This window comes from Martes martes (genome assembly GCF_963455335.1).
Source record: "Martes martes genome assembly, chromosome: 9".
Lineage (NCBI taxonomy): Eukaryota > Metazoa > Chordata > Mammalia > Carnivora > Mustelidae > Martes > Martes martes.
In genome coordinates, this window is record NC_137896.1 from 82,078,932 (window position 1) to 82,093,198 (window position 14,267).

A 14,267-nucleotide genomic window follows, 5' to 3' on the forward strand; every position below is an offset into this window, starting at 1 on the left:
AAAGGCCAACATCGGCAGCATTGGAATCTTCAGCGGATCCATTTCATCAGATTGGAACTGATGTCCCTTTCTTCAAAAAATATTTTATAACACCCTTTCTGCTGTCCTGAAATGTAACGAATAGGTGATTTAACCCATCTCTACACATAGAACTTGTCTCAGAGGCTTAACTCACTATAGCCATCATTCACTCACACATATTTTTTGAGTAGCTATTAATGGCTGGACACTGGGTGAAGTCCCAGCCTTCACAATAGAGCTGGAAGGGACAAGGGACCTCAAGGATTATTTGGTTCTGCTACAGAGCTGTCATGGGAAGAAGAAGGTACTTTGCCCCTTCCCCACCCCACACAGACAGCTTCTCAGGGCTGAGGGGCTCAGCGCTTTACCAGCCTTTCTTTGAGGAGAAATTGTACTTAAAAAAAAAAAAAAAAGTCGAAAGCTACTAATTAGTCCAACTCACTTCATCTTGCAGATGAAGAACCTGAAGGTCAGAGAAGTTATCTAGTCCCAGAGCTGGGACTAGAACTCAGATCTATAGTAAAAAATGCTCTTTCTCTTTTTACCATGCTGATGTATGTTTCCCGTTCAGAATTTCATGTGCTTTGATGGAATAAAATGTTTGTCGAATACATGCTTATAGTAGTGAGATTGAGCATTATGGAAAAAAAATAAGGAATATAGTATATCTATATATTTTATTTTAAGTCAGTGACTCAGGAAAGAATATCCTGAAAACCTTTTGTGAAATTTGTCAGGTAGGAGGCCACCGTAACAGTCTAGCCACAAAATATTTGTTGACATTTGGGAGGCACAGTTACAATCTCGATGTGAAAGAACTTTTCACCAACCAGCTCTTCTTTAATGTTTTTAATTTATTTTTTATAGTTATTACTGCAGTGTAGTTGACATACAATGTTATATTAACCAGCTTTTCTTTTAAAAGCAACCCTTTGGGGGCGTCTGGGTGGCTCAGTCGGTGAAGCATCAGACTCTTGACCTCAGCTCAAGTCTTGATCTCAGGGTCATGAATTCAAGTCCTGCCTTTAAAATGCTACCTGATAAAATAAAATTAACCCTTTGAAGTTACTGTCTAACCTCTACTTGAATTCTCACTCATCCACTGTAAACTTAGACCCTCTGTTCCCTGCGATCCTATAGATCCCCATTGGCACCGAGATCGAAGGGATGAACATTTTAGGATTGGTCCTCTTTGCACTGGTATTAGGAGTGGCCCTAAAGAAACTTGGCTCTGAAGGAGAGGAGCTCATCCGTTTCTTTAATGCCTTCAACGAGGCAACGATGGTGCTGGTGTCATGGATTATGTGGTAAGTTTGGCCTGCCTGCTACTCTCCCTCTCCTCTCTCTTGCCATCCGGAAAAGAACCCAAGTCTGCTGTCCTAGGTCACCCCTGTGGGGCCACCCAGCCTGTGGTTGATGCACCATGGGCCAGACTTGATACAGGGGGTGGTGGAGGTGGAGACAGTTCTTCCTCTTGTCCAGCCCCTCAGAGAATCAGGAATGTGGCATCATTACCACCCCTTCTTCAGCACCCACAGTGACCCATTATGGTTCTATCCCTGGTAATCGATTTAGTTATGAGGTTCCACCATTATCCATATCATATAGGATGCCCATATCATCTTGTGGGGCAATGAACTCAGTAAGTATGCTACTTGCTGCATAAAATAAGGTTTCTTTATCTTAAAACAGTCAAATTCAAGCTTCAAAGGGGCCCCTTCCTATAATATTTCACAGCATGGAAGACAAATGCATTTTCATTCCATGCATACATAAACTTGGAATGGTCTCCTTTTACATAAATATTTCTTTATGGAACATCAGTAAAAGCACAGTTGTTTAATAAAAACCAATGGATTGATTTCTGGCTAACAAGTAAAAATTTGACCAGAGGTCTCAAAGAGACTTCTCAAAAAGCCTACCAATCCCAATGCCCATCCCTTATAAGCTTTACCTTGCTGTTTTACTTGGGCCAAACTGCCGTGCATTTTAGCTTCTACTTGTATATTGTCCAGAAACATAGTTTATCCTTTCATACATGAAGCATTTTCCTTATTGGCAACCCTTAACTATCTCAGGAGAGAAGCGTGGAATTTAGTAGTAAAGTTTGGAATTGAGTGGGAAGCCAAGTCCAGAGCCCCCACTGGTGGTGTTTATCTTCCTCAGTCAAAAATTCCAGAGTCTGTCTCCATCATTTGCAAACATGACTGTTCATATGACTGTTGTTGTTCTGGGCAGAAAAATATTTTTCAGAAAGGAAAAAGTGTTTTCATCACATGTCAGGTTCTTTTCCTGTCTTATTTTTTTTATGTCTAAAATCCTCCCAAAGTTTGGATTAAAGGAAATTATGCAAGAAAGTGATGTTCCTATGTTAAGACATTTGTTTTCAATCTGAAAACCAATTTATAGTCATTCCTTCAATTCGATATACTAGTTACATAAGCAGGTGTTCAGTCAAGCAGACCCTGCTGTGTGTCTGACTGCCCCTGGGAGATCTGTTGCCCAGCCAAGTGTATGTCACACAGAATTGGGGTGTAAAATGACTTACCTGGTTAAAGGATCTCAACCAGGTTTGAGAGGGATCTCCAATAGCAGCTCTTTTTGCTTTCTTTCCTTTGCTCATTACCCACTAAAATGTCAAAGCACCTGCCTGTCCTGCACTATTCACAGAAATAATGCCTCAATGGCTTAAATACAGGCTCAGCAAACTTGGCAGACCATGTGGTCTCTGACACAACTACCAACCCTGCCATTATAGGATGAAAGCAACCATAGACTATTTATAAATGAATGAACATGGTTGTTCCAATAAAACTCAGGGTGCCAACTCACACATTAAACTATCCAAGGAGGAAGGAAGAAGGGAAGAGGAGGGTATCCTAAATTATTAGAAGAAAACATAGGGGTATGGAAACTCTTCCTAAATGAATGCAAAAAGTAAAAGCCATAAAAAGCTGCTAAATCTGACTACATCAGAATACAAAATGTTTGCCTACAAAAGATACACTGAACAAAAGAAGACAATTACTGGAAAAAATATATATATTTACATGTAATGTATATATGTACACACAGACACATATCTGAAAGCATCAGTTTCTGGAGGACTGGTACCAGTTCACAAACTATTTATCAGTCTGCAATGAGATTTATAGGGAAATTAAGAGTAAGTGTTCAGAAACTTTTGTAGCAATTTCATATTGCTGCAACATCCAAGCACCTGACCACTTTTCTAATATTTTATTTCTGTTGTCTTTTATAAGAATATTGGTCCATGATCAGCTGGATAAAAATACACCAAAGATCATCTGAGAAGCACTAATGCAAGGAGTTCTGGTTGTTGAAAAAGAAAAAAGACTGAATATACTATTAGAAAGTAGACAAAGTATGTGAGCAAGCAATTCATAGAAGAGGAAACCTGAATGACCAATAAACATTTTAAGAGATGCCCAACTTATTAGGATTAGGAAAATGAGAAGTTTGGTCTTATCAGGCATTAATAAGAGTGAGGATAGTTTTGAGCAAAGGGTGGGATGTCTAGAAGCATCCCTGGCCTCCATCCACTAGATGCCAGTGATTCCTTCCCCAAAGCTGTGGCAACCAAAAATATCTCCAGATATTGCCGAATGTCCCATGGGCAAAGTCATCCCTGGATCAGAAGCAGTGGGGCAGGGAAAAGATTATTCTCCTGGTCAGCTGGTGGGACTATGAATTCGAAGAGCTACTTTAGAGAACAATTTGTTGAAATCTACTAAATTTAAAATATACACGCACACCATTACTCACCAGTTCACTTCTTGGTGTCTCTACCTAGAGAATGTGGCGAGGTAGGCACAAAGAGACTGCTTGCAACATTGTTTGTAATGATGCAAACCTGGGAACAGTCTGGAGGTCCATCAGCAGAACAATGGCAAGATGATCTATAGTATTTCAGTTTTGAGGCTAATATTTAAAAAGAAAAAGGTAAAGGTGGAAACAACCCAGATGTCCATCGATAAAGGATCAGCAAAACGTGATATATACATACAATGAAATATGATTCAGCTTTAAGAAAGAATGAAATTCTGACATGAATGAACCTTGAAGACATGATGCTATGTGAAATAAGCTAGTCACAAAAGGGCAAATATTGTATGATTCCATTTACAAGAGGTACCTGGAATAGTCAAATTCATGGACACAGAAAATAGAACAGTGGTTCCCAGGAACCACTGGGACGCAAGTGGGGTTATTGTGGAACCACTGGGGGTTATCCCAGGAACCACTTGGGGACACAAGAGGTTATTGTTAGTGAATACATAGTTTCAGTATAGGACATGGAAGCATACAGGACATGGATAGATGGATAGTGGTGATGGCTGCACAGCCATATGAATGTACTTGAAACCACTAAAGTGCACGCTTAAAAAACGTTAAAATGGTAAATTTTATGTCATGCATGTTTTCCACAATTTAAAAAGACAAAATGAGGTAGATTTCCATGTATTGACATGAAAAGATCTCAGAGATATAATGTGAGGTTCAAAATAAACATATAGATGTTTAGATATTTATTATATATATATATATAGATGTATTAGATATTCATATACATACAGATGTACCTAAATGCATAGAGAGTGGGAATAGTTATCTAAGGAGGGGTCTGACATGAGTGCCGAAAGAGGATTTGGGCCTAACCTGTATTTTAATTTTTTGAAAGGAGAATGCATTCATGAGCTGCTATGAAATTTAACATTATAACACTGCTTAGACTATCTCTGTAAAGAAAATTCAGGAAACCAGTGACAGTGGCTATCTCCAGGGAAGGAAACTGAGTACTTGGGAGGCAAATGTGGAAGGGACACTTGACTTGTCCTTTTGAACTCTTTCAAATTTGTGATATTAATATCTATGTAATTGAAACTTACAAATAAAGTCAATGGTTATAAAATTCTTCCTAAATTTATATTAAATTCAAAACAGCTGACTTAGGGGGTTTTGTAGCTCCCATAGTTCATTCCTTCCCTTTCTTCTTCCTGTCTCACCATTAAAAAAATCTTCACGTTCGAGGAGTGTTCCCTGAGGGTCATTGTTAATGACTTTTTCCCACGGAATCATGTTTTCCAAACCACAAAGAACTGAAAACTTAACAAAAGTCCCAGCTTTGGCTCAATTCTGTATCACAGCAATTCTGCAAAATAGGTGTTAGTCTTTTGTGTTTCTAAGTTCTCAGAACAAGACTGACCAAGGCTGAAAGTCAAATCCTCAGTCCCAGAGGCTTTGATCTTGAGTTCCTCGGCTTTCCACTTGGCAGCCCATGTGGTTAGTAGCATCCCTCTCTTAAGAAAATAATATTTCCAGTTGTTTAAGCATCTGCCTTCGGCTGGGTGGTTCAGTTGGTTAAGCATCTTCCTTCGGCTCAGGTCATGATCCTGGGGTCCTGGGATCGAGCCCCACGTCAGGCTCAGCAGGGAGTCTGCTTCTCCCCCTGCCTCTTCCCCTGCTTGTGGTCTCTCCCTCTCTCTCTTTCTCAAATAAGTAAATAAAATCTTTAAAAAAAATTTTTTTTTAAAAGAGCATAACATATCCAAGGGGAAAGAAATCTGGGTTCTGGTCCTGACTCTATGACCCATGGTGATTTATCATGTTAATTTTACTCAGTTTCACAGCCTATAAAATGGGCCCATCCTTTTCAGTTCCTCAGGATCATTCTAGAGAGATCTTCCTTTTTTTTTTTTTTTTTAAGTAGGCTCCATGCCCCATTTGGGTCTCAAACTCCCCGCCATGAGAATAGAAGTTATGTGCGCTCCTGACTGAACCAGCCAGGCACCCTTAGAATCATCCTAAGGACAAACAAAGACCACTTAGTTGAAAGGCCCCGTGCTGGGTATCAGGAAGGGCCCAGATCTCCTGGGCCCATCATCACATCACTCTTACTGACAGGTACCTGTGCTTATGCCCTAGGTATGTACCTGTGGGCATCATGTTCCTGGTTGGAAGCAAGATTTTGGAAATGAAGGACATCATCGTGCTGGTGACCAGCCTTGGAAAATATATCTTCACATCTATATTGGGCCATTTTATTCATGGAGGAATTGTTCTGCCACTTGTTTATTTTGTTTTCACACGAAAAAACCCATTCAGGTTCCTCCTGGGCCTCCTCACACCATTTGCAACAGCGTTTGCCACCTGCTCCAGGTGAGTCGGGTGCTCTCAGCTGTTCTGAGCCATAGTGATGTGGAACCAGGTGAGTCCAGTTGTAGATGCACAACCAGCATCTTGACATGTTTTAATTTCTTGGAAACTCTGAATTGGTCTTGTCTGGTTTTTGGAATTACCAGCTGCATACTTTTATGGAAGTGGGTTTCTGGGATTGCCAGAATGCGGGATCGTCTCATTCCCTTTTCCTTCTTGCTCCTTAGAGGTCAGATCATTGTTTAACCCAATTGTGCGTCCTCACCCTAATTACTAAGACCTTTGCCTGAGTGAAAGAAGGCAATCACTTACCTCAGAACTCCTTACAGGGAAGTTTCTAGAATGATGCCTGCCCAGTTCTCCCTCTAAATGCATGAATCACAAAATAAGACCAAGGTATCATGGTGAGGAACAGGTGATTAGCTCTCTGGGAGTCCACAGTATTGTGGATTATCTAATTTAGTACAAAAGATGCACTTTGTCATTACTGGAAATCCTTCCAAAAAATTGGGCTTTCCAGGTGTGTTAAAGAAAACTTTCAAAGGGGCGCCTGGGTGGCTCAGCTGGTTAAGCATCTGCCTTCAGCGAGGGTCATGATGCCAGGGTCCTGGGATGGAGCCCTGCATCAGGCTCCTTGCTCAGCAAGGGAGCCTGCTTCTCCCTCTGCCTGCAGCTCCCCCTACTTGTCCTCTCTCTCTCTGTGTCTCAAACAAATAAATAAAATCTGAAAGAAAGAAAGGAAGCAGGGAAGAAAAGCAGGAAGGAAGGGAGGAAGGAAGGAAGAAAGAAGGAAGACTATCAAAGGATGGCAGCACATTGCATTCACAGATTTGGTTTTTGCCTCTCTACTGCATGTTTCCTCCCATTCTCAGTGGCTATTTCCGTGATAACGTGCTGGGGTGGTAAAAAGAATTAGGGAGGTAAGTTTCTGTGACTTAGAAACAAATCTGCTTCTCAGCTGTGGCAGCCTCCCACGGGGCTGGCTGGAGAGGGTAGGACTTACTCTTCCAGTTATCCAGGAACACAGTCCCTCTCCAGGCTCTCACAGCCATTGCCACTTCTTGGCCAAAAAGGAAAAAAAGTCATAGTTTGCCTTTTACTTCTGGGGAGTGGGGGGAGGGAGGCAGGGAAAGGAACAATTCAAGAGAGGAGATGCACATATGGAATAAATAGTTCTTTGTTGTCTTGAGAACATTTTGCACCATGAGGCAATGTGGTGTTTCTTGAAATATTTGGAACAGGTGTATCCAAGTAAATAACGTAACAGGTAAATCTAGAGGGTCCGATTTTGAATACTTCAGGACTTGACATTACTGCACATTGTGACCGAAACTTTTTTTTTTTAAAGATTTTATTTATTTACTCATGAGAGAGAGAAAGGGAGGCAGGAGGAGAAGCAGGGTCCCTGCTGAGTAGGGAACCCAACTCGGGACTCAATCCCAGGACCCTGGGATCATGACCTGAGCCGAAGGCAGACGCTTAACCATCTGAGCCACCCAGGTGCCTATAACGGAAGCTTTGAAACAATTCCAATTTTTCTCTTTCTTCAAGGGAAAAAAGCCAGACTTTAGGATGATGCTAACTGCTCTGTTCCTGGGTCTGTGCTGAGTAGTCTCTTAGCTGGGCTGGAAAGGACTGTTGTCACGGTTGGCTGTTTCTCCCTTTCCAGCTCAGCAACCCTCCCCTCCATGATGAAGTGCATTGAGGAAAACAACGGTGTGGACAAGAGGATCAGCAGGTTCATCCTCCCCATCGGAGCCACTGTGAACATGGACGGGGCAGCCATCTTCCAGTGTGTGGCCGCGGTGTTTATTGCCCAGCTCAACAACATTGAGCTGAAGGCAGGACAGATTTTCACGATTCTGTAAGTTCGTTATTCTTCATCCTTAGGTCTGGGTCAAAACTTGAGGGGTTTTTCGTTGTGTGTGTGATTTCCTTTGAAACACGTCACAAATACCAATCTCACCATGACTTGGGGAGGTCCCATTTGGAAAATGACAGCATGAATTCATTACTTGAAGAGAGTGAATCATCTCTGAAGGGCTCAGCTGGCAGCATCTAGGGTTGTGTGGTTTTGGTTTCGAAGCCATAGCCGCCGTATTTTGCATTTCTCTGTGCCCACACCATGCTCTGTGTTAATGGCTAGTCTTCTGTGCCATCCCCTAGAGTGACAGCCACAGCATCCAGTGTTGGGGCAGCAGGCGTACCAGCTGGAGGGGTCCTCACCATCGCCATTATCCTGGAGGCCATCGGCCTGCCCACTCATGACCTTTCTCTGATCCTGGCTGTGGACTGGATTGTGTAAGTAGCAAGTCCTAAGGGCAGTGAATAAAAGAAAGTCTGTGGTGCCTTCCCTAGGAGCTTGGCATCCCGCTGTGTCTGGGAGAAGAGACACTTCAGACATGCCTTGTGAAGGAGTTGAGCTGGCAAGACAAAATTTTATAATTTTATTTGTTTGTCAGAGAGAGAAAAGAAAGAGCACACATACAAGCAGAGGGAGCAGTAGGCAGAGGGAGAAGCAGCCTTCCCACTGAGCAGGGAGCCCGATGCAGGCCTCGGTCCCAGGACTGGGATCATGACCTGAGCCAAAGGCAGACCCTTAACCAACTGAGCCACCCAGGTGTCCCAGGCAAGACAAAATTTAGGAAAATTTAAACAGTACAAGGGTCAAAGGCCCATAAATGACCACAAAATGTCATTACTGAGAACTTGGTTAGAGCATCCAGGAAAATGGGAGTCCAAGACCCAGGCTGGGCTCCCAGTGCAGGCCCAAGGCAGGGACCAGGGTCTAAAGGCTGCATAGGAGTCATAGCCATTGGAGCAGTGAGCCTTTGGGAATGATTGTCCTTGGCCTGAAACATGCAAGGAGTGATTTCATCAAGGGAAGTGGAGATGAACCCAGCTGATGTGAGTGGATTGGGCTCAGGGGAGGAGGAGTTAGGAAGGAGATGTGATTCAGGCCACCATCACCAGGGCTCCTGTAGAGGCACAGAACAGTGAGTGTTGATTCTGAGTGTGGACTCCTTGAGTCATTTGATACCTTCTTTAGGTATAAATAATACTTGTTTTATAGGGAAGGTCACCTGAGGTGCTAATGTTGGACAGTAGAGCATATGGGTAAGAAAATGAGCCCTGGAGTCCAGGTACCTGGGTTCAAATCTCAGCTTTACCATTTACTAGTTGTGTGATAGGAACTGTTCTGGACTTTGATCCGTTCACCTGTCAAATGGGAATAATAATAGAACCTACACCAGAGCTGGGTTGGAGATGAAATAAGTTAGCATATCCACAGTGCATGGAAGAGTTCCAGGCTTGTGGTAAAGCATACAGTAAACATTAGTGAAAAAAGACACTGCCTGCCAGGCTAGCCCGAGCCAGGCATGGCACCACCTAAACACTAGAGTCTGGCCCTGGGCTCGTGGCTCTGCCCATTGTGGTTGGGAATGGTGGTTTCCAACTTCTTGTGTAAGCCCCAGAAATTTTCAGGGACTTCTCAGAATCCTTCAGAACAAGGAGGATAAAATGGAGACCCGCATTGTCTACACAGCTCATTAGAGGGAACTCCGTCCCTGAGCTGGTGTGTTGGGCAGGACCGGAGCAGAGTGTTAGAGCCAGCTGCTTCTGTCTGAGGAAGGCAGGCCTCTAAGAGACTGTTAGTCAAAAACAGGGACACAGGGCACCAGGCAGATGGCCTAGTCGAGACCTGAAGTCACGTGAACCGTCCACCACCCCGCAGCCTCTGCTCACACAGCCCTTAGCTTCTCTGGTGCTGGCAGGCAAGTTCACACTCTTCTCCCTTTCTGCGAAATGGGCACTGTACTTGCTCTGAGCCTCAGGAGAGAGGGTGGTTATTGGACTAACCTGTGGGAAGACAAGCTTCTGGAAAGGACAGTGCTATGAGATGGTGTTTGCCAACTGCCATAGAATACAGGCAAAGTTGAACACTCAGCAGAGACACAGTGTTGAGAGAAGAAGGGGTGTTCCCACAGTGTACTGCTAAGCTGGAGAGAAGTTGGGTCTGAAACTCAGTCTACACTGTCTGTCCCAGCTGTGCGTGACCCTCACAGGATGGTGTCTACTCCGCATAAAATACATCCATAGAAAGGTGTTACTAGACTCACTGGGAATTGTGAAGTGTGGGTGGGTGACTTTCGTTTTCTTGATACTTCTCTTCTTTCCAGGTTTTCCACAATCAGGGTCTGTTACTCTCCTGAGAATAAGAAATACTGACGGAAACAGTTTAGAGTAAAGTGAGGCCCAGGCTGCCGTGCAGCAGCGGCGGCAAGGCCTGCCTTTTCTTCCCCCGCAGGGACCGCACCACCACCGTGGTGAACGTGGAAGGGGACGCGCTGGGCGCCGGCATTCTCCACCACCTCAACCAGAAGGCCGGGAAGCAAGGCGAGCAGGAGCTGAGCGAAGTGAAGGTGGAGGCCATCCCCAACTGCAAATCGGAGGAGGAGACGTCGCCTCTGGTGACGCACCAGAACCCTGTCGGCCCCGCAGCCAGCGCCCCCGAGCTGGAATCCAAGGAGTCGGTTCTGTGAGGGTGCTGGCCCCGGGCTTGCCCGCCGGCGGTGGCACCCCGCCGTGTGAGGGCGGCTAGGGGGCGCGGGCCCCCTGCTCACCGACTTTTAGCCCCGTGCAATGCTTTGGCCCCGTCTAGGGTTCGAGGATTATGTCTCCGTGCAGGCATTGCGCTTCCCAGCGGGAACTAGTTACCGGAGACCAGGGCTATTTGCCATGTGGCTTGATCCGTGTACAGGTGCAACTGTGTGTGCTTTGGAAACCCGTCCTGGAGCTGCAGGCTGGGGGCAGATCGGACTCCCCGGGACCGGGTAGTTATGGCCTGGAACAATGCACAGGTGCCCTTCACTGCGCGCAGGCAGCTCTGCCCTGGCGGTCTTTCTGGGCACACTAGAGAGCTTTACAGGCCTCTGTCATGCAGCCTCGGGACCCAGGGTGATTGGAAAAATTCCCAAATTCTTATCTGTGGCTGGAATTCACTGAGCTGGTACCTGAGGTGTTGAGAGATTTCTAACTTGGAGGTGTGGCTGATTCTAATTCACTGGTTGCTGGTGGGCTTGGAGGCACTGCACATTGTTCAGTTGGAAATACTACAGACCCCATTAGCACTGTGGGGGTCTCTGGTCAGTAGCATTAAGTGAACAGTTTAAATGCTGAGGTCAGAGAAAGCAGAGGGGATGCAGCCAGCAAGGGTAAGGGAAGCACCCTGTCAGGACAGACGGACACACACACACACACACACACACACACGTCATCCTCAATCTCGTTCCATCCCCAGGGAAGTATTCTGCTTCCAGGACCCTTCCAGGACCTTCCAGGCCTCTGACAACACTGTAGCTTTATCCCCATCCAGACCCAAGAGGGGCCTTTTCCTCCATGATCTTCACATTCAGGACCTGCTGGCTCCTTAATCCATTCTAAGAATTCAGCTAGCCCCCTAAAATGCTGCACTTTGCAAAACAAAAACAAATGAAAAACTCACTGACTGGGGTGGGGTGCCCCATTCCCGGGTCCCCAGGTCTCCTGGCTTTGGCTAATTTGCTGTGGGCTGGGTTTCTTTTCCTGCCAGTAGATCAAAAGTTTAAGACTGGAAAACAAATGTCCCCCATTCCTGCAGATACCTGCTGACTTGGTCTGAATCTAGGAGAGGGGGCTTTATCCGGAAGACCAGTGTTGCCAGGGATGGGGAGACTGAAAGGCACAAGAATGTTCGTTCACTGTGGCTGTTGGTGGTTCTCTGTGATGTGAGCTGCCGTGAGTCCTGGGCCTCACTTTACCCCATTTGTAAAATGGGGCGGATGTCACCTGCCTCTTACCTACCTCAGAGGGATCTGGTGAGGCAAACTGAGTGAATCCGTGTTAACCCATTCATTTTTTGGATGGCAAGTGCTAACAACCTACGCTCTTATGTTTTACCCAAGTGAGACCTTTCTTCATGGAATCCTTGTGCTCCTGGTAAAGACAGCTTCTCCAAGCGGAACTTTGTTCTCTGCGTGCAGTCACCACTCTGCCATGCAGCTTGTTCTCTTCTCGAGTGCAGCCTCTTCCTGATGTTTTCAGCTCCTCCTGAGTGAACCACGCCATCTGTAGCACATTTCTGGGTTCCTGGCTTCCCCGTGACTCCCAGACCCCAGGCACTGGCCGGCCACCTCACAACAGGCCATTAACAGTTCCCGGACGTCCCACCTCATGCGTTTTCTTGTTTTTCCCTGTCGCTGTGACATGGCTGTCACCCAGGTCCTGCAGAAGAGGAACACGCTGTGGAGGTGTGTTTCTGGTGCTGTTGAGAATGGGAGGGCAGGGACAGAAGCAGTCAAGCCCCTCCTTTTGGGGTGTGTGCCTGAGTGGAAGGAGTGGGGAAGAGCCCTGGGGCTTAGAGCTGGCCTGGCCAGTGGGAGTGGCCCAGCTCCCTCCAAATCTCTTTAAACCAGCCAAGCCGCTCCCATCCCCTGTGAGGCCAAGAGGGACCAGGAACTGAGCCGAGAGCTGCCTGGAAACCTTGACACTCTGGCTCATTGCTGATCCCCCTTCTGTTTTGAAAGGGGAAACAACCGGGACGCCTGGGTGGCTCAGTTGGTTAAGCGGCTGCCTTCGGCTCAGGTCATGATCCCAGCGTCCTGGGATCGAGTCCCACATCGGGCTCCTTGCTCAGCAGGGAGCCTGCTTCTCCCTCTGCCTCTGCCTGCCTCTCTGTCTGCCTGCGTTCACTCTCTCTGACAAATAAATAAATAAAATCTTTAAAAAAAAAATAAAAAAAAAATAAAAAAAAAAAAGAAAGGGGAAACAACCACATTGTTTGATCCCAAATTGCAAATGAACTTTCACTATTTTTCTGCCTTTTCCTCTGCTACCTTTGCCTCTGCTATCTTTCCTTCTCCCGCATATCTATGGCTCTATTTGCACACAAATGCATATATGTATGTGTGTCTCCATGTTGTTTTAGCTTTCATCCAAGCAAGTTTTGAATTTGGATAGAAGTGACCTAACCACAGTGTTGTGGCTTCTGCAAACTGATTTTCCTATGTCTAAAAGTAAGTTTCACAAAATGTAAAAATTAGAGCTGCCCGTCTTGTGAGCACGCCTCCTCTGTCCAAAACCTGGCAAGGCAGTAGGCAGAGGGCTGGGCCCAAGAGGGGCGATTCTATATGAAATCCCATATGACAGCTCCCCTTCCTCTGGGAGGAAGAAGGTACTGTGTGCCTCCTTGTTTTTCAGACCAGAGTGACCCGGTTGGGGGAAAATCCCACTTTCTCACTGTCTGAAGCCATCTCCCCCACTCTTCTAACATGTTGTCGTAAATACTGTTCATCTCTGATTGTTTTGTGTGTGTGACATTTGCCTTAAAACATAGCAGTCCTCAAAATGAATACAGTATTTCTGCTAGGATCTGCATGTTCCTTTCTTCCTCTCTTGTGTTCTGCATTGGTGGTTCCAGGTGGTTCCAGGTTACGGAGCTCTTCTAGGGGATCACCTGAGGGGGGTCTGAATGGATTTTGTTCTAGCAGCTTTTAGCCAGCCTGACCTGAGGCAGGGTAGGCCCGCTCTGGTGGGCCAAGCTGCTGCAGGGCAGTCACTGAGGTCCAGCTGTTTCTGGATGCTTCCTATTCAACACTAGCAAGGCTCAGGAAAAAGTGGGTAGTTTTTCTATATACTTCCATAAAATTAAGTCTTCTTAGAACAACTAGGTCTACAGGCCTTAACTGAGCATCTATAGACCAAGACCCATGCTGGAAGAATGCCCTAGTCTATAGAATTACTGAGAAAGTCCCTGCGTGGGGCACTTACCCAGGCCTCAACCATCATCCACACCACACCCAGCCCTTTCTTTTATATAATCTCATTTTCAGTGACACCACATTCCAGCACAATTAGGGAATTTAGAAGCCTCTCATGAAAGACTATCCGACAAGCTCATACTGGAAGCCTTAGTTTCCAGGTTCTGGGGCCTCTGAAGAAACAAGTCCCATTCTGACCTGGACATTTCCAGCTTTTCATATCGTACAGACACCGGTTTTAATTTCTGGCCAAGGCTTAAGGGGATGAGG

The 14,267-nt window shown here is 45.6% G+C and overlaps 1 protein-coding gene across 1 annotated transcript in view; it reads left to right on the forward strand.

Annotated features, from left to right (window-relative positions):
* SLC1A4 (solute carrier family 1 member 4) overlaps window positions 1-13,604 on the forward strand; it is a 27,084-nt gene extending 13,480 nt beyond the window's left edge. Inside the window, exons 4-8 of the mRNA XM_080813524.1 lie at window positions 1,162-1,328; window positions 5,968-6,201; window positions 7,868-8,062; window positions 8,365-8,499; window positions 10,508-13,604. Coding sequence (XP_080669650.1) covers window positions 1,162-1,328; window positions 5,968-6,201; window positions 7,868-8,062; window positions 8,365-8,499; window positions 10,508-10,742 — 966 coding nt within the window. The 3' untranslated portion in view covers window positions 10,743-13,604. The remainder of the gene's footprint in view (window positions 1-1,161; window positions 1,329-5,967; window positions 6,202-7,867; window positions 8,063-8,364; window positions 8,500-10,507) is intronic.
* The last annotated feature ends 663 nt before the right edge of the window (window positions 13,605-14,267 follow it).